Here is a 19,881-nt window from a genome sequence, read left to right as displayed (position 1 = left end):
TACTAGTGTTAGACAGCTAGCAGCTCTACTCTCAGTAAGTCCTACTAGTGTTAGACAGCTAACAGCTCTACTCTCAGTAAGTCCTACTAGTGTTAGACAGCTAACAGCTCTACTCTCAGTAAGTCCTACTAGTGTTTGACGGATTCAATTCTTTAGAGTCAACATTTGTGTGAATTCTCTTCAGGTGACTTTGGATATGACGATGTTAACTGTGACAGATTTATATTTTTACAGAATATCTGCTCTAACACTCCCTTTTTTTTATCTCTGATAACAAATTTTATTTATACAGACTGACTTTTTATTTAAAAAATAAACGACGAGTGGGAGTTGTTTATCGTACAATAAAACACTGCAGGGAGAATAAACTATGAGTGGCGCAGCCATCACGTCATCAAGTTGCGAGCTCATTTTTGAATCGTCCAGACATGATGTCATGATAGAACAATGTTTTATTGTGAAATAAACCACACTTCATTGTTCTTTGCGATTTATGGCCATCGTATAATATTTAAATAACCTTTGGAACGGTTTCTTAAGGAATGCTTTTATAAATATGAGGAAGCTATGACTATGATGTTTGTTTTGCTGTGCAGATGAGCTGGACAAGACTCATGGTACTGCAGCCCTCTCTGCTGTCATACGGTACCTCGAGGTCAGTTAAGTCACCTTACTCCACACAGGGTCTCTGTTGCCACAATTCTAGACACAATTCTTCATTATGTCAGCTAGAGCCATCCAAAGATTAGAATTTACAGTTACCAGCACTCTGGGATGGTTGGCCAGGGGATTCTAATTGTGGCAACTCAAAATTATGATGACACTTGTCTTGTGTCCATTAAACAAATTGCTAATCTGGGGGCACGGGTGGCCCAGTTGTCTAAGGCACCGCAATTCGCTGTGCAGAGTTGCGTCCCTTGGGCACGCCAGAAACCTATGATTGTGGGTTTGAATCCCAGGTTCACCCCGATTATGTTTCTAGGTTTGTCAGCACCATACCCGTGCTCGTGGGTTTCACCGAAGTGGTAAACGTCTGAGACCTGCATCACTTCGGGCTTTTCTCCCACATTAAGCTGACACGCTGCAGTATAACTGGAATACTGTTAAAGGCGGCATTAACCCCAACTCACTCACTCACTCACTATTGCTAATCTTTTTCCCTGTACCATTTTGTTTCAGCTGCTGTCTGACGAGGACAACTTCGGCCAGTACACTGTCGGGAGTTTTGAGTTGGGTCAGTACATGAGACTGGATGCAGCAGCCGTTAGGGCTCTCAACCTGACGCCCAGTCCCAATGAAGGTGAGAGTCACAACCAGTTGAGCATACATCCAATTGTTCTTTGGTAAAAAAATTGCTGTCATCATTTAAAATTTAGGTATTAAAAATGCATACGGTTTTCCTCAAGTGGTGATGACCTTGACCTTGCAGGTGGCAACAAGAACCAGAGCGTGCTGGGTTTGCTCAACAAGTGTCGGACAGCACAGGGTCAGCGTCTCTTGGGGCAGTGGGTCAAGCAGCCCCTCATGGACGTCAACAGGATAGGTAATAGAGTTGCACATCGTTAGTGCAGACCCTGTTAGTATGGACCACGTTAGTCCAGAAAACATCTGACCATTATCAAAGGGAGTTAGCAATTATATAGGATTCAAAAATACATTGAAATGATTGATTTCATGTGCAACAGTATCATCCGGATAAACAGTGATTTTTACCTTATCCTGACTTATTCTCCTGGCTTATCCCTTCTTTTTCCCGAAGGGGGGAAAGTTGTCTAAGACGCCTCGATTCACTGTGCAGAGTTGCAACCTTTGGGCACGCCAGAAACCTTTGATTGTGGGTTCGAATCCCAGTTCGCCCAGATTATGTTTCTAGGTTTGTCAGCACCATACCCGTGCTAATATGGTGTCTGCAATATCCTATGTCCCGAGAAGACTTTTGAGAATCCAGAAATGCAAATACAGTTGAGTGGGACGGGGTATATTTATGTTTTATATGACCGCTGGTGTTGTCCCCCAACAGAAGAGCGTCTCAATGTGGTGGAGGCTGTTGTTGAGGATGCGGAGCTGCGCCAGACGCTGCAGGAAGATCAGCTCCGTCGCATCCCGGACTTCCAGCGTCTTGCCAAGAAGTTCCAACGCCAGAAGGCATCACTACAGGTATACAACATGACACACTTGGCTAGTACAGTTGTTACTTGTCCAGCATGTATGTCCTATGATATCAAAAACTGCAAAGTATTCTGTTGTCCTAACTTGCCCTTTAAAGCAGTCTTTAAGTTTTCAAGCTGACTATATTCAGTGAGTGTATATAAGTGGACACACGTGGAACATTCCCTGTCTGTGTAGGACTGCTACCGAGTGTACCAGGCAGTGGACAAGATGCCGCAGTTGCTGGAGACGTTGGAACGGCACTCAGGCACTCATCAGCCACTCCTCATGGAGCTCTTCACTAACCCCCTCAAGGTCAGAACAATATGTTTATACCTTGTGTGTATTACCTGTGTTTATCTGCTGTTTCTCTTCTGTTTGTCCTCTGTACTGTTTGCTGTTGATCTTGTGTGTTTAGCCACTGTTTATTTGATGTTTATCTTCTGTATATCCCTTGTTTATTCCATGTATATCCTTGTGTTTATCTGCACTGGTTATCTTCTGTTTATCCACTGTTTGTGTCATCTTTATCTGCAGTTCATCTTCTGTTTATCCCCTGTTTATCCTTGTGTTCATCTTCTGTTTATTCCCTGTTTATCCTTGTGTTCATCTTCCGTTTATCCATTGTGTTTATCTTCTGTTCCTCCACTGTGTTCATCTTCTGTTTATCCCCTGTTTAGCCTTGTGTTCATCTTCTGTTTATCCCCTGTTTAGCCTTGTGTTCATCTTCTGTTTATCCCCTGTTTAGCCTTGTGTTTATCTTCTGTTTATCCCCTGTTTAGCCTTGTGTTCATCTTCTGTTTATCCCCTGTTTAGCCTTGTGTTTATCTTCTGTTTATCCCCTGTTTAGCCTTGTGTTCATCTTCTGTTTATCCCCTGTTTAGCCTTGTGTTCATCTTCTGTTTATCCCCTGTTTAGCCTTGTGTTCATCTTCTGTTTATCCCCTGTTTAGCCTTGTGTTCATCTTCTGTTTATCCCCTGTTTAGCCTGGTGTTTATCTTCTGTTTATCCCCTGTTTAGCCTTGTGTTCATCTTCTGTTTCTCCATTGTGTTCATCTTCTGTTTATCCCCTGTTTAGCCTTGTGTTCATCTTCTGTTTATCCCCTGTTTAACCTTGTGTTCATCTTCTGTTTATCCCCTGTTTAGCCTTGTGTTCATCTTCTGTTTATCCCCTGTTTAGCCTTGTGTTCATCTCTGTTTATCCCCTGTTTAGCCTTGTGTTCATCTTCTGTTTATCCCCTGTTTAGCCTTGTGTTCATCTTCTGTTTATCCCCTGTTTAGCCTTGTGTTCATCTCTGTTTATCCCCTGTTTAGCCTTGTGTTCATCTTCTCCACTGTGTTTACCAGGAGCTGCTGATGGACTTCTCCAAGTTCCAGGAGATGGTGGAGACCACGCTGGACCTGCAGCAAGTGGAGCATCATGAATACCTGATCAAGCCCGACTTCGACGAGAACCTCACGGGTCAGTCACTCTCTCTTGTTAGAATTAAGTCATGTTGTAAGGCTGATTATGCCCATTTCATCCGTTCATAGTCACACAAGACAGAGATTTAACAGAAGCTGACAGTTTAACAGAAAGGACAACTTTGCTTTCTGTAAATTAACAAATATAGGAGATGGGTAAGGGAGGTAACTCATGTTACCATGTTGTTGATATCACCAACCCATCATTCAGGTTTGTTTGTAACTCGCATTCTCATTGGTCCATTAGAATGAGTAGTGTAGCAAATCAAATATGCTCATGAAAATCAAGGGCGGGAAATTTGAAATCTTGAGAACCAGGGCTTGTCGTGAGATTCGACTATTGAGATCGGGTGGTCAGGCTTGCCGACTTGGTTGATGCAAGTCATCGATCCCAATTGCGTGGATTGATGCACTTAATGTCAATCACTGGATTGTCTGGTCCAGACTCGATTATTTAGAGACCGCTGTCATATAGCTGGAATATTGCTGAGTAGGGCGTTAAACAACAAACAAACTGAAAAATTTGAAAGAATGGTGTTGGATGATTAAAAAAATCGCACCCTTGTGTCTTTTGATATCAAAAGACACTTGGATGAGATTCTCTATGTCTTGCTTGACATATCCATCATTGCTTTTGTATCTACTCTACACATTGATTCAGTGTCCAGCAATAAAGTTCTTCAAGTTCTTTAAGGGCCTAATTAACCTCTGTGAGCTATACACAGCTTATGTCTAAAAATAGACATTGCACATCATATCTGCCCAGTGTATATTATGTGGCAGAGATTGTGGTATGTTTATTTGTAGTGATTGACAGTGACAGTAAATGATCAAAGCGTTAGTAAAATGTCAAGTGCTTTTGTGGCCTTATTTCAGCGGTCTGCAGCAGTGAGAATACTTTAGAGTATGACAGGCTTGATTAGGCCAGATATTTTAGGGTATGATAGTTTCTAGAAGGCCTATGTAAGAGTGACATGAAGCGAATCGACTGCCAGTCATAACAGATCAACTTACATCAATCTCTTCTACTACATGGGTCATGGAAAACGTAGTATATACACACATACCTGTGAAGTATTTGCCTACTCATGGCGCCTACTCATGTGTCTCTCCCCTTGCAGCTCTCCGCGAGAAGATCGATGACTTGGAGGGACAGATCAAGGGACAGATGAATAGGGTAAGAGTTGTCTCCCTTACATCACACGCTTGACTGACTGATGTAGGTTGTTGTCACAGCTGTACTTGTCCACCACAAGACTATGAGAGGATGATTGGTGGACATCACATGGAATTAGACCAGGGTTTGGTTACTTAACTCAGCTCAACTCGGAGATAAACATTTTATTTTCAGATTTTAAGGGTCTTACAGGGATTGACTTCGATTCCGCAATATTCTCACATAGTTGTCACAGCAGTAGAAACTAACAGTTTCAGTCAACTCGTCCTTGTAATGATAACATATAGCAAAACCTTTAAAAATGGCAAATTTCTACTAGTCCTTAGGATACCTTTACTATTGGGCAGTTTGGCAAGGACTATAGGACTAGTGCCAATTTCTAACCCTGTTGTCATAGATATTGCATCAACATTCAATTATGTATATCACACTGTTATTTTTTTCAATAGCTTCATCTGCATTGATATTATCACTTTCTCCTATAAAAATCAAAATGTTGTGTTGCTTGAGTAAATGTATATAGCGCACCTAAATCTATCAATAAAAACTTACACGATAGTTTATTCATTCGTCAAAAGCTGTCAACTGATACAGCAGGTTGCATACTCGCAACACTGCATGCGATCTCGCAACATTTGCACTTATTATAATTCTTGGTTTGTCAGCACCATACCAATGCCCGTGGGTTTCACAGTGACCAGGGTAGAATAGGTCTTCAGGAACCCATGCCCGTGGGTTTCACAATGACCAGGGTAGAATAGGTCTTCAGGAACCCATGCCCATGGGTTTCACAGTGACAAGGGTTGAATAGGTCTTCAGGAACCCATGCTTGCTTAAAAGGCGAGTATGCCTGTCGTAAGAGGCGACAAATGAGATCGAGTGGTCAGACTCACTGACTTGGTTGATGAATGTCATCGTATCCCAGTTGCGTGGATTGATGCTTATGATGTCAATCACTGGATTGTCTGGTCCAAACTCGATTATTTACAGACCGCCATCATATAGCTGGAATATTGCTGACTGTGGAGTTAAACAACAAACAAACAAACAAACAAACACAATAACATAATAAGGGTCTGTGTCACTCTGTGATTTTCCTCCCACACACCTTGTCAGGACCATACTGTTTAAGTCGTGGTCACCCACTCACCCACTATAGAACTGGCGGCCATGTTGCAGGTGGCCCGAGACCTGGGTCTGGAGGCTAACAAGACCCTGAAGCTGGAGAGCAACTCGCAGCTGGGCTACTTCTTCCGTGTGACCAGGAAAGATGAGAAGAGTTTGCGCAACAACAAGAACTACCGCACCATCGACACCAACAAGAATGGTGTACGCTTTCACAACACCGCAGTGCGTCAGTTGAATGAAGAATACTTGCAAGCAAAGGAAGAATACGGAGAACAGCAGAAGAGTGTTGTCACGGAGATCATCAACATCGCAGGTAGTACAATAGGGTCCAAGCAGTGCATTGTCAGTATGTGTGCAGTGGATTACTTATTGCTAGGTTTAATGGTGTGGGAAGCCCAGTTTGCATTTGAGGATAAACATGTGTTGCACTTCCTTGTTACCAGACCTCCTCTGTGGTCTAGTGGGAGAGCGTCTGTCAGGTGAGGGAAGGTCCGGGGTTCGATCGTCGCCTCATACCAAAAGACGTTGAAAGATGGTACTTGTTGCTACCCTACCTAGCGCTAAAACAAGGATTGGTCAGCTCAGAGTCAGTAAACTGTGTCTGAGTGGGGTATTTATGTTGAAATGTGGCATGGTATCTCGCTATAAATCGGCATCAGTCCGGACTAGTACATGCAGCCACAAACACACACATGTATGCACGTTGCTATACAAGTCCAATAATCTTGGGACGCAATGTTAAACCCCATTTCACCTTACCTCCATGTGACCCCAGTCTCTCTCGTCTCTGTGTAGATCCTATGTTGCGTGTACTAACACTCCCTATCACTTCTCCATCAGCTGGCTATGTAGATCCTATGTTGCTCATCAACGACATCATTGCCGTGCTGGACGTCCTCGTCAGCTTCGCGCACGTCGCCTGCAGTGCCCCTATCCCGTACGTCCGACCAACCATTCATGCAAAAGGTAAGCAAACTAACAAAGATGTATTTCACCATGACTTAGAGGTAACTGATCTGCAGCTATGTGCGGACAAGGGCATATTCAACATCAATAGATTTTTTTGGTGGGTAAAGTTGTCCCTCCAGATTAATCATGGGAGACAGACAGGTGGCCAGGGGTCTGTTCCACAAAGCTAACGTAGCACTAAGGTGATCGTAACTCCCATACTTTAACCTTGACTTATAACTGTCATTGCACTACATTGCTGTGTGGGATGGGCCCTGCGTCTATTCCTGTAATGAGGTGTTACAATTCTCTTCAGGGGGCTCGGGTGGCCCAGTCGTCTAAGGCACTGCGATTCGAGTTGCGTCCCTTGGGCACGCCAGAAACCTTTGATTGTGGGTTAGAATCCTGGGTCTCACCGATTATGTTTCCAGGTTTGTCAGCACCATACCCGTGCTCGTGGGTTTCACCAAAGTGGTAAACGTCTGAGACCTGCATCACTTCAGGCTTTCATCCCACATTAAGCTGACACGCCGTGATATAACTGGAATACCGTTAAAAGCGGCGTTAAACCCAACAGTCTCACTCACTTAACGTTTATGTTTTGTCCACCAGGTGGGGCTGCCCTGCGGCTGACGGAGGCACGACACCCTTGTCTAGAGATGCAGGATGATGTGTCGTACATCCCCAACGATGTCTCCTTCGTTAGAGGTAACCAATTTATACCCGTTCTCTCCCTTTACAACATGATCAAGGGTGCATATGATGTCTGTGTATAGGTTCAGATCCCAGATTCATGTGGCTGTTTCTTGGTTTGTCAGCATCATACCCTTGCTCATGTGTTTAACAAGTGGTAAATGTCTATTACCTACATCACTTCAGGTTTTCTTCCCACAGCAAGGACCTGTGAAGATCCTGGGTAGAATAGATCTTCAGCAACCCACACTTGCCGTAAAAGGCGACTAATGGGATCGGGTGGTCAGGCTCTCTGACTTGGTTGATGCATGTCATCGTACCCAATTGCGTGACTCGATGCTCATGATGTCAATCACTGGATTGTCTGGTCCAGACTTGATTATTTACAGACCGCCGTCATATAGCTGGAATATTGCTAAGTGTAGCGTTAAACCACAAATAAATCCATAGCAAGCCGGTATACTGTGATACGACTGAAATATATTTCAAAGCAGTTTTTAACCAAATTCAATCCAATTCATTAGACAATTAATCCTTGTTTAGCAAGTCTATGATCTCAGAATTCACAGTGGGGAAGAGGAATTACTGACATGTGCAGTAGAAACAGAAAACACACAAAAATTCCATCTTGTCTGTACAATTGATCCTGTTTCATTGCGAGAATAGTGCCTTGCCCTGAATTCCTGTCTTTACTGTATTAAAGTAGTACTTGTGATCACAATGGCTGCCTAAGACAGTACTTGACACTGGATCCGTGAAGATCCGGAGTAGAATAGGTCTTCAGCAACCCATGCTTGCCGTAAAAGGCGACTATGCTTGTCGTAGGAGGCGACTAATGGGATCTGGTGGTCAGGCTCGCTGACTTGGTTGATGCATGTCATAGATCCCAATTGCTGGATCGATGCTCATGATATCAATCACTGAATTGTCTGGTCACGACTCGATTATTTTCAGACCGCCTTCATATAGCTGGTATATTGCTGAGTGTGGCGTTTAACAACAAACCAACTAACTAACTTGACAGTGCTTTTGTCTACTGGATTGTATTTCCTTGTCCTGCAACAACGATAATGTGACATCATCATAATGGATTGAGTTTTTGGAATAACAGATCTGTTTCCTTGCAGACAAGGAAATGTTTCACATCATCACAGGTCCGAATATGGGGGGCAAGTCCACGTACATCAGATCGGTGAGTTGTGTCAGGTGGACTCTGTCAAGAGAGAATGTCATACACATATCAAATGACCACCCCATATATACTAGAAATACAACTGAAAAAAAACCACCTGTGTTCGTTTTAATTCTTTTTTAAGTTTGTCTTTAGCCATGGCTGGAGGTGTAAAATGTTTTTTCCTTTTAGGCGTATAATATTTATGAAATATATACTATTATAGAGATGTTAATGAATACCTGATTGTTTCATAAGACAGATTGACCATAGTCATATTTAAAAATTCTCATCTATTTAAAGATCACCTGATTTTTTCATGTTAATTTTGTTAATCTGTCATAGAAAATTAACTACCGTATTCAACGTAATAAGCGCCCCACTGTAATAAGTGCCCTCGGCGATATTTGCTAGTGAACAGTCTCAATTAGCACCCCTTCCAATTGATCAGTGTAAGACTTATTTATTCGCGTATAATAGGCACTCATGAGTTATATGCACCCTTAATTATAGGCAATTAAATCCTGTAAAAATATATCTGTCATATGTAAACATTTAAGGCTGTCAGCATAAACCACGAAATTTAAAATCTTTCCACTCTGTTTTTTTTCACCAAAATAATATTTTAGTAAGAGCCCTCTATTTCTAATTTTGAGAGCGACCTGGGCGCTTATTAAGTCGAATACGGTATTAACTGGTTATTTAAGATGTGTACTGTCCCATTTGATTTTGAATGGAGCATTTAGAATGACTAAGCTGATGTGAATGATTTGCCGTAATTTCAGATTGGTGTTATTGTGTTGATGGCCCAGCTGGGCTGCTTCGTCCCCTGTGAGGAGGCGGAGGTCTCCGTGATGGACAGTATCCTGGCCCGCGTGGGGGCGGGGGACAGTCAGCTGAAGGGCGTGTCCACCTTCATGGCGGAGATGCTGGAGACTGCCTCCATACTGAGGGTGAGACCATTCCGCAGTCTGAAATATACCTGGATAGTCTCCATAGGGCTGCCATGGGAGTTCCCTGGCGGAGTAGATCCTCCGTAGCCTATACTTGTTGCAAGTGGTGATTATGGAACATAAGGTGTTCTGGACCGGTGACTAAAGAGCTTTAGGTGCTCTGGACCGGTGACTCAAGAGCTTTAGGCTGTCTGGACCGGTGACTCAAGAGCATAAGGTGCTCTGGACCGGTGACTCAAGAGCATTAGGTGCTCTGGACCGGTGACTCAAGAGCATTAGGTGCTCTGGACCGGTGACTCGAGAGCATTAGGTGCTCTGGACTGGTGACTCTAGAGCATTAGGTGATCTAGATTGGTGACTAAAGAGCATTAGGTGCTCTGGACCGGTGACTAAAGAGCATTAGGTGGTCTGGACCGATTACTTATGACCAATAGGTTCGTCTGTACGAGTGACTTGGCTGATTCATGCTGCGATGGCAGGGATCATTGCCCTTGCTTTCAGTCACTCAGTTGGCCGGTCCAGACCTGTATTAACAGACTGTTACAACTTCAATATTGCTGGGTGCAGCTTTGAACAAAATACACTAACTCACACAGTAAATAGAGCTCATAGATTGTTCTTGGATAAAACACTTTTTTGGAATCTCAGGCTTAATGAAAAAGAATTGGTTCACAGGCAGTGGCTTTTGAAAATATAGTGCGGGTGGGCGGTGTTTTTATTTTGTTGTTGTTGTTCAAGCTTGTATGTAACTTTATTTTGTTTACTATAATTACTGAAAAGACATGTTCTTCTTAAGTATTGTAGCATTTCACTGCCGGGGTCGAGTGTTCAAGACGCGGAATATTTAAAGATTTATTTTTTTTAATGGAAATAAAAACAAAACGTGTTGCAGACTTTATGATGATGATGCGGGCAGTGCCCGAGAACCAAGACTGTTATTTTATCTTTTTAGCCGACCATAGAAACCATTGCTTCTATTGTTTGAATTCCTTTGTTACTGTGGTTTGTAATTAGAAAAAAAGTTTTATCCATAATTCAAGAATGTGGGAAATCTTGTACATTGTGCTGGACCAGTATTGGGCTGTCAGGATGAAATCTACCCTCTTGGACAAGTCTCATACTGTATTTGTTTACAGTCAGCCACGGAGAACTCGCTGATAATCATTGATGAACTGGGGCGTGGAACATCGACATATGACGGCTTCGGACTGGCATGGGCAATCTCTGAGTAAGTGTGTGTAAGGCCTGTGTGGCTGACACGTGAATATACTGACTGGAAGAAATAGGGGAACGTGGGGATATTGCTTTATGATGTGTACTGCTGTTTATGAAAATGTTTCACAGAAACAAATAGGTCACTAATCGTAATATCAACATTAGGTGTTTTCACTTCACTGTTCCTCCCAAAGGTCCACACAGGTTTGAAAAGGTTTTATATTTGAATCTGTCAAAAAGGCCTTAACATTTCATAGCATTCGTGACCAACTCGTGTTATTCCGGGACAAGCCGAATAGTGACTCGTGTCCCTCTCATGGCCACTTTTGCGACCGGGTTCCATCTTAGCGCAAACGGGCATACCTAAAACAATTGTCATCTCGTTGCGTAATGGTTCACATATATTTCCCCATATATCATATATATTTCAGAAGCAATTTAAAGCACATCTGGACGTGCGGAATTATACAGTATGATTGAACACATTTAGCTGTGTCTTTGGATATTTTTAGATGCAAGACATATGCAAAATCAAAAATTATTTCTGAGGGATTTTTTTACGAAGAACTTGAAATCATACTCGCATTCTGATTGGTTTGTTGTATTTTCGTGCATACCATTCATCGATAGGGGGACGTGTCTTCTTGCAGGGGCGAGTGGTGACGAATGATTTTATAGAGGAGGGTGTAAGCATGTTGGGCACGTGCAGGTCATGACGATGAAATTGACTTCACTCATGTGGACACACGTGGTGCTCATAAGACTATTAAGACGTTGATTCGACAAGACGATACCAGAACTAAAAGTCGTTGATAGAAGTTAATTACAAACAAATAAACATGTCAAGGCTAGGTGAGCATGGCCAAATCATACATTTTCTGACTCGAGAATTGGCCTATAATGTCATAAATTACATGAAGAAAGAAGTCTGTCAGTATCTACACTAAAGGGCATCAGAGCTCATGACCCGCAACCCCTTTTTTCACAATGGTACGCGCCAGTAGGCTTACCTCATACAGTCATACAGGGTTAATTGTCAGACCACAACTCAACTTATCCTGGCTTACCAGTAAGTGCATATGTGTTTTTTTGTGTGTATTACTTCACTTGTATTATTTAATTGTTGCCATGGTTACAGGAGTATTGCTACAAAGATCAAGGCATTCTGTGTGTTTGCGACTCACTTCCATGAGTTGACGGCGCTGGCCGATGTCGTCCCCACGGTGACCAACCGTCATGTGACTGCCCTCACCACTAACGATACCCTAACACTGCTGTACAGAGTCAAGCCTGGTGAGTTGTCGAGGGTTAGACCACGACACTGATGTGGGGGGAGCGTTAGACCATGACACTGATGTGGGGGAGTGTTAGACCACGACACTGATGTTGGGGAGTGTTAGACCACGACACTGATGTGGGGGGAGTGTCAAACCACGACACTGATGTGTGGGGAGTGTCAGACCAAAAGCACGTGCTGGAGGGTGTTGTTGAGAGTGCTTAAACATTTTATTGGTAACCAACAGTTACCGGTAACCATGGTTACAGTTCAAATGTTACACTTTCTGTTACAATCTTGATAACAAGCACAGACGTGGTATCTATTTTAGTAGAATTGAATTTATATGTTTAAATCTGAAGACAGAGGACAAAAACCTTACCATGCTTTAGTATTGTGTTTATGGTTCTGGTTGTTAGGAAAAACATTATGTCAACAATATTCAAAATTAATTAGTCATTAGTTTTGGAAAGCTGCTGATGACATGTTCTTCACCGCAGGTGTGTGTGACCAGAGTTTCGGGATCCACGTGGCGGAGCTGGCTCACTTCCCCAAGCATGTCGTCGAGGTGAGATACCCCCAGCACTAGAGGTGAAACAATACATGCTGCACAGGTGCATAGAGGGTTGTCATGCCCAGGCACGATAGATATTTTTCTGTGACGATACAAGACGATACACCTGCTAATATACATAACTGCTTGTTTAATGACCCCCGGCGGTTTTGTCAGTCAAAAATCGCAAAATGTGTTGTAATTAAGCTAACTACTAAAAATAGCCACAACAAACGTGTCTTCACCTAGCTTTTCCTTTTAAACCTGCTCTGGAATATTTATAGTCAAGACGTTTCAACATGATTTGATGTAAATATGCAAGTCGTGATATGTATCGTAACGTGACCTTTGTATCATGATATGTATCGCATTGTGACCTCACTGCACAGATACATAGCCTGGACCACAGTCAGATGAACACCAGTTTTCCACACCTATTTCTTAGACATTTTCCCAGATTCTGTTTAAAGTATGCTGTACCTTATAAATTATTCCGTGAGGATATCAAGTTTGAGTGTGTTTGATGAACGGGGTTAGTTCCTGGTTCCACTGGTCCAGGGTTTGATCCTCAACCTGTTAGGATCCTTGGTCAGTCAGTATAAATAACTGTTTTCAAATGAGTTATATGTGGTAAATATCTACACCCTGTACCATTGTGTAATGTAGTCGTACCATCTGTGTGCAAGCTTTGTAAATTAATGCTCCCTAGCAGGAACTCTATAACTGCTCCCTTGCCGCAAGGCATCTTCGGAAATAGGCACCGCATGGCGGCATGTACAATCACACACAAGTACTCAATAAAGCCTACAGAATCAATTCCCAAGTCTGTCATCCTCAGACTATCCCAGCCCTTGGACATTGTAGCTATCCTCTCACATTGTGCCGACATGATTTGACAGAAAAACTGATCTCACGTTTATGAATTCTAGTGATCATTTAATTATGCACTTGACATCTGCAGTGTTCATAGCTTTTGCCAAATATGTATGGTTGTTCGGACCACCAGGGACAAAAAAGTGAGGTCATTTTCCGAAGAGCCACAAATTTTTACAAATACATGACAAGATTTGAATCTGTTATTTTACATAAACCATCAGTCCAAATTAAGCTGCAGACCAGTTGGATATGATCACATTTTCCTGAGGCAAGGGTGTTAAATGACTACAAAAGTTTAGTTTCTATGCTCGAAAACAAAATTGTGAAGCCCAGTCAAGACGGTCTTATTGATAATCAAGCTCTATCTTGAAATAAAACAGGTCTTAACTCTCAAAGTGCCTCAAATCATTTGAGCACCGTGATTAAATAATGAAAAGATTCGGAAAATATCTGTGGACGCCCTGTGGATAACAAACGACCTTGACCTCATGAAAATTTCTGTTTTAACAGTTTGCCAAGGTCAAGGCCAGTGAACTTGAAGACTACCAGTCTATCAGCCTCACCGGTACGGACCTCGATGGAGACTCAGAACCGGCCGTCAAGAAACGCAAGTGTGCCAAGCAGGTCAGTTTGTTGCAGAACATGCATGGCATGACTAGAAAAGGGTGTTACAGAATACAGAGATGTATGTTGAAAATGGGTTGTAGCTCTCTATTAACTTGCAAACATGCATGAAGTATTTTTTCTGATAAGAATAAGATAATCTCATTAATCTGTTCTTAGTGCTTGCTACGTCTACATAAAGATCTGAGGATATCCTATTTTCGGGTCGTGTCAGAACAACCTTTCATCCCACCAATCAAAGCGTCGTTTCGGGATCATGAAAATTTGAATGTATTTCCTCATCATGCAACTTCGATAAGGTTAACATAAACAAAGTTTTCTAAAATTTGAAACAGTAGAGATTTTCAATACCCCCGTGGAAGTACTGCCGTACATCTGATCCAACTGTTAGACATTCTGGCGTTAAACAACAAACAAACAAAAGACATTCTAGAATTGTCTTTCATTTAGTTTCCAAAGTTTGAGTAGAGAATTTTGGCAAAACACTTTTCAAAGTGTGGTCTGGAAGGGAAGTCACCATTTTGAAACATGTGCCTGAAGCTTGAGAAAGCTGCTTCTGATACGCTAATGTTGACTTCTTGTTAACCATTTCATTGGTCAAAGTTGACAAGGAGGTCATTCTGTTGTGACCTGTAATCAGATGTCCTTAGATCTTGGTGTAGAGGTAGCAAGCACCAAACTCTGATCTTAATGAGATTGAGCATGAGGATAGAATGCTTTGCAGATGTTATACATTCCCAGTCCTGGAAATAGATTGGTGTAGATCCGGGATAGAATAGGTCTTCAGCAACCCATGGTTGCTGTAAAAGGCGACTATGCTTGTCGTAAAAGGCGACTAACGGGATCAGTTGGTCAGCCTTGCTGGCTTGGTTGATGCATGTCATCGTATCCCAATTGCATGGGTTGATGCTCATGATGTCAATCACTGGATTGTCTGGTCCAGGCTTGTTTATTTACAGACCGCCATCATAAGGCTGAAATATTGCTGAGTGAGGTATTAAACAAACAAACAAACAGAAGAGCCAGGTAATAATGGTCTCCAAATGGAAGAGATAGTCAGTCTCTGGGTAGTCTGCATATACATAGATATGACCAGATTAGTTAGCGACAATAATGATACATCGCTACACATCATCCTGTCATAGGTTTGATGCTTTGTCACCAAGACAATGCCAGCTTCATGTCATCACATTCCAGTACTGACAAGGTAGTCTCCCCTGTATTTTCAGAAACTGGAACGGAGTTATCTCCCTTCAACAACATATCACTCCTCTCATCAGTTTGTTGCAATGTTGCCATGACGACATAATTTCAACATGCGCATTGCAATACAGATAAAAATGTCGATTGTCTCTATTTTAAACTTGTAATCCAGGAACTAGTGGTGGCTGGAATTGAGTTGTGTCCCTTTTATCATTAGCAATTCGTAAATCCAGCACAGCCTTTACCTCAGTAATTTTAAACATATTTCTCAATAGGATTGAATAAACATTAATTCATGCAAACACTGTTTCCACTACAATCTTAATAAGATTCCATTACTGTGTGACAACACTGACTTCTGTGTTACTGCTTTCAGGATGGAGAACAGTTGATACAGGACTTCATCAGCAAGGTCAAGGCCATTCCCGTGTCAACCCTAAGTGACGCAGAGATCGTGAAGGAGGTCGAGAAACTGAAGGCGGTGTTGGAGGCGGAGAAAAACCCATACATTACGGACCTGTTGGCTCGGAAACAGAATACATAGTGACATTATGTTGAATATCTTTACCTTGTACATTGTATATATAAGCATCATTAAACATCATCATCAGCATTCATGGCTCATGTTGTATTCTCACAAGGTCGGTGGTTCCGTTTGCTTTGTCATACGAAAACACCTTAAGATGGCTTTAGATGTTACCATTTCTGGCACCCAGCCTTAGGGGATAAAACAAGTGCTGGTTGACTCGGATAACTATGTTGTGTCTGAGTGGGGCATTCATGTTAAACTGGCTATGGAATGTCAGTGGGCGAGCATAAGAGACTGTATCTATCACACACAAATATATGCACACATTGGCAAACTGTCAAAACAGAAATTTTCATGAGGTCAAGGTCGTTTGTCAGAGACATCTATATAAGCCTCTCCAGTTACAGGAGACATACATTTGTTTTGTTTACACACGAACATTCCTGTACAGTCCTGACTATCAAGAAACTAAGAAAAAAGAAAGAAATCGAGAAAATTGTATGGGATGGCATACACTGACATGACTGCATACAGATGTTACAGATCAGCAAACACAGATACATACAGCACACAGTGTCAAAAAACAATCAGACAGAAATTATTTCAAATACACCTGACCATATACAGGGCCTAAATTCTGACCTGTGGAAAAGCCGAGTTAGTACAAGTTGTCTCCTTGGGTATGCTCTTTTGTGGGAACAGACTGGTTTAGAAACTGATGTAGATGTCTGTATCTTTGGTAGGGAGGTTCTCGGAAATATATCATAATGGGTATTGAGAAATAGCTGGAATGAAGCTAAATGCTTCAGACAAACTCCCTCACCACAGTTTGGTTAATCTAGTGCCATTCCTAAAGGAGTGAAAGAATCTGTGCGTAGTAAAGTACCTGGTCTGAGTGTGTAGATAACCAGCTGAACAAACTGTTTATACAGACAGTAATTAGTAGATCAGTGTGAAGGATAAAGCAATTTATCTGACATGGTCTTATGATTGAGTATTATTTTACGTGACGTTAGCAATATTCCAGCAAAAAGGGGACAACATAAATGGCTAAGAGGCTACTAACGGGATCGGGTGGTCAGGCTCACTGACTTGGTTGATGCATGTCATCAATCCCAATTGCGTGGATCGATGCTCATGATATCAATCACTGGATTGTCTGGTCCAGACTCGATTATTTACAGACCGCCGTCATATAGTTCGAATATTGCTAAAAGCGGCGTAAAACCATACTCACTCACTCTTCCCGGAAGACCAAACGCGGCTTCCCAACAGCCCCTCTGGTTTTTATATGATATTTAAGCCATCAAGCCAGGTTTTAATTGCATTCAAGTGTTTTAAATATCATACTACCACCAGGAAAAGTGTTTTATCAAACTTTGAATTTGAATATATTTAAGGATGATGAATTTCTATGTACCGTATTTCCTCTATTAGATGCCCTAGCATCTATTTAAGTCTTTGACTCTGCGTCTATTAGAGGTCCCGTCATTCTGTTCAATGCTGACACAAGGGCAACTCACAACCTTGCTGATTCAAAATTTTAGTCATACAATAAGTACGTTTGCAGGAAACGGTCATATTAGAGAGCCGGTGTCAAATAGAGGAAATACGGTACTGAAAACTGACCCTGTCTCCGGAATACAATGCACCAGCTGGAGGACAATGGGATGGCGTCACAGGAGGCTTATGAAATATCGATTCTCGTAATAGAAAAAGAGTAGTGTGAATGGAGAACTGATATTTTTAATAATACAGTGAGCACCTATTTTGTTTCATAGTGCATTTTATGTGGTGTTTGATTTGTTTGTTTGTTTGTTGTTTACCCCGCACTCAACAATATTCAAGCTATATGACGGCGGTCTGTAAACAATCGAGACTGAACTAGACAATCCAGTGATTGACGTCATGAGCATCGATCCACGCAAATGGGATACGATGACATGCATCAACCAAGTCAGCGAGCCTGACCACCCGATCCCGTTAGTCGCATCTCACAGTCGCCTTTTACGGCAACCATGTTTTACTGAAGACCTATTCTACCCCGGATCTTCACGTGGTGTGTCTGATGCCCATCTCTTAGGCACACTGCCCAGGCTTTCTTTCTTCATTTTCATGGTTTATACCTTATTTATACCCCATATTCGCTAATTATTAGTTTTTTTAATTTACCATTTTTTGAAAGTCACAAAAGACAATTTTCCCACAGAAATAATATCATTGGTCGAAACAGCGCGTCTTTCTGTGACGTCACGTAATTGATGACGTCACCACAACCTATTTGACACGGGTCTGCCTGCGTGGACAGTCGAAGGATGGGGTTAATCATTTAGTCACAGGTAAGGACGTTGTAGACATAGATGCGTGACTTTCTGCGCAAGGAGGAGGTTGTTGGAAACCAAATATTCATTACATTATACATTACTTGCTTTATAATACACCCCAAAGAAATCTTAGGACACGTCAGGTCGCCTTGGGGGTCAAAGTTTTCTTGATTTTCTTGATTTTCTTTCTTTCTTTATTTATTTGATCATATGTTTATTCTTTCTTAAAGAACAAAATAAACTTTACACACACGTCCTGACACGTATCACCGATTATATTTTCTCATACTGGAAACGAAAGTACACACTACTGTAACAGGATAAGTAATGAGATGTGCATAACTTTCGGATTGAGTGAATATGGTTCTACGCCGCTATTTGCAATATTCCACCTATACTTCAACCGGGCACACCAGAAATTGGCTTCACACATTGTACCCATGTGGAGAATTGAACCTGGGCCTTCGGCGTGACGAGTGACCGCTATTTTAAAACCACTGTATGCTGCCCTACCACCCGTATGACTGACAGAAGGAAATGGTTTATTGGGTATCAAAGGCCACATGGCCAAGAGTACAATGAATGAAAAAAAGCTAAAGGGAGACAAATGTTATACCATCTCAACAAAATGTTATTTATTATACAGGCAGATTTATTTTCGAATATATGTAACATTAATCTTCATGTTAATTATCACAGTACGGAGTTCTAGTACACTGGATAATCGAGGGTGTTCCTTGGGGGTGAAGGACCCATTCCCGAAACTTCATTACTTTGAGAAATATTTATACTTGTACAAATGCTACAAATTCTACTTCAGACTTCTGACCCGTGAAGACTGGTTAGAATTGGTCTTCAGCAACCAATTCTTGCCGTAAAAGGCGACTATGCTTGTCGTAAGAGGCGACGTATGGGATCGGGTGGTCAGACTCACAAACTTTTTTTTATGCATGTCATCGTATCCTAATTGCGTGGATCAATGCTCATGATGTCAATCACTGGATTGTCTGGTCCAGACTCGATTATGTACAGACCACCGTCATAAGTCAAGAAGGAGTGAGCGTTAAACAACATCATTCACTCACTCATTCATGTCTGACTTCTAATGAACGTGGGGCGGTCGGGTAGCCTAGTGGTTAAAGCTTTCGTTCGTCACGCCGAAGACCCGGGTTCGATTCCCGACATGGGTACAATGTGTGAAGCCCATTTCTGGTGTCCTCCGCCGTGATATTGTTGGAATAGTGCTAAAAGCGGCGTAAAACCACTCTCACTCACTCTACTAAACGAATGAAGTAAATGCTTGTATGATAGCATACTTGGGTTGACTGAGTGACACGTCGATCAAGAACAGGCGTACTACATCACATGTTGGTGTCGTGGCTCCATGGAGGTGGCTGCACCTACCAATACACAATCTAAGGTTATATAACGGTGGCTGCATGTCATTACCATAGATCAACGATACGAACGCCTGTGATGACGAATTACGATCAGGTGACATTAAAACCTTATCAAAATCAGAGAGTTTTGACTGAAAGTCAGTTGGGCTTCTGGCGCAGCGCGTTGTCTGTCCGTTCGCCTTATTAAAATCAAAAAGGT

The 19,881-nt window shown here is 42.0% G+C and overlaps 1 protein-coding gene across 1 annotated transcript in view; it reads left to right on the top strand.

The window, feature by feature from the left end:
• The window catches only part of LOC139475730 (DNA mismatch repair protein Msh2-like), a 29,054-nt gene extending 13,021 nt beyond the window's left edge, over window positions 1–16,033 (top strand). The window contains exons 10-26 of the mRNA XM_071258919.1: window positions 597–655; window positions 1,180–1,300; window positions 1,430–1,543; window positions 2,021–2,157; window positions 2,347–2,463; window positions 3,496–3,610; window positions 4,734–4,789; window positions 5,969–6,230; window positions 6,758–6,883; window positions 7,478–7,573; window positions 8,686–8,750; window positions 9,515–9,682; window positions 10,819–10,910; window positions 12,036–12,190; window positions 12,674–12,741; window positions 14,113–14,226; window positions 15,806–16,033. Coding sequence (XP_071115020.1) covers window positions 597–655; window positions 1,180–1,300; window positions 1,430–1,543; window positions 2,021–2,157; window positions 2,347–2,463; window positions 3,496–3,610; window positions 4,734–4,789; window positions 5,969–6,230; window positions 6,758–6,883; window positions 7,478–7,573; window positions 8,686–8,750; window positions 9,515–9,682; window positions 10,819–10,910; window positions 12,036–12,190; window positions 12,674–12,741; window positions 14,113–14,226; window positions 15,806–15,973 — 2,033 coding nt within the window. The 3' untranslated portion in view covers window positions 15,974–16,033. The remainder of the gene's footprint in view (window positions 1–596; window positions 656–1,179; window positions 1,301–1,429; window positions 1,544–2,020; window positions 2,158–2,346; window positions 2,464–3,495; window positions 3,611–4,733; window positions 4,790–5,968; window positions 6,231–6,757; window positions 6,884–7,477; window positions 7,574–8,685; window positions 8,751–9,514; window positions 9,683–10,818; window positions 10,911–12,035; window positions 12,191–12,673; window positions 12,742–14,112; window positions 14,227–15,805) is intronic.
• The last annotated feature ends 3,848 nt before the right edge of the window (window positions 16,034–19,881 follow it).

The sequence above is a fragment of the Haliotis cracherodii genome, unplaced genomic scaffold, assembly GCF_022045235.1.
Source record: "Haliotis cracherodii isolate W230 unplaced genomic scaffold, xgHalCrac1.p SCAF_3, whole genome shotgun sequence".
Lineage (NCBI taxonomy): Eukaryota > Metazoa > Mollusca > Gastropoda > Lepetellida > Haliotidae > Haliotis > Haliotis cracherodii.
The sequence above is the reverse complement of the archived record's forward strand: the minus strand, read 5'-3'. Positions and strand labels throughout refer to the sequence as shown.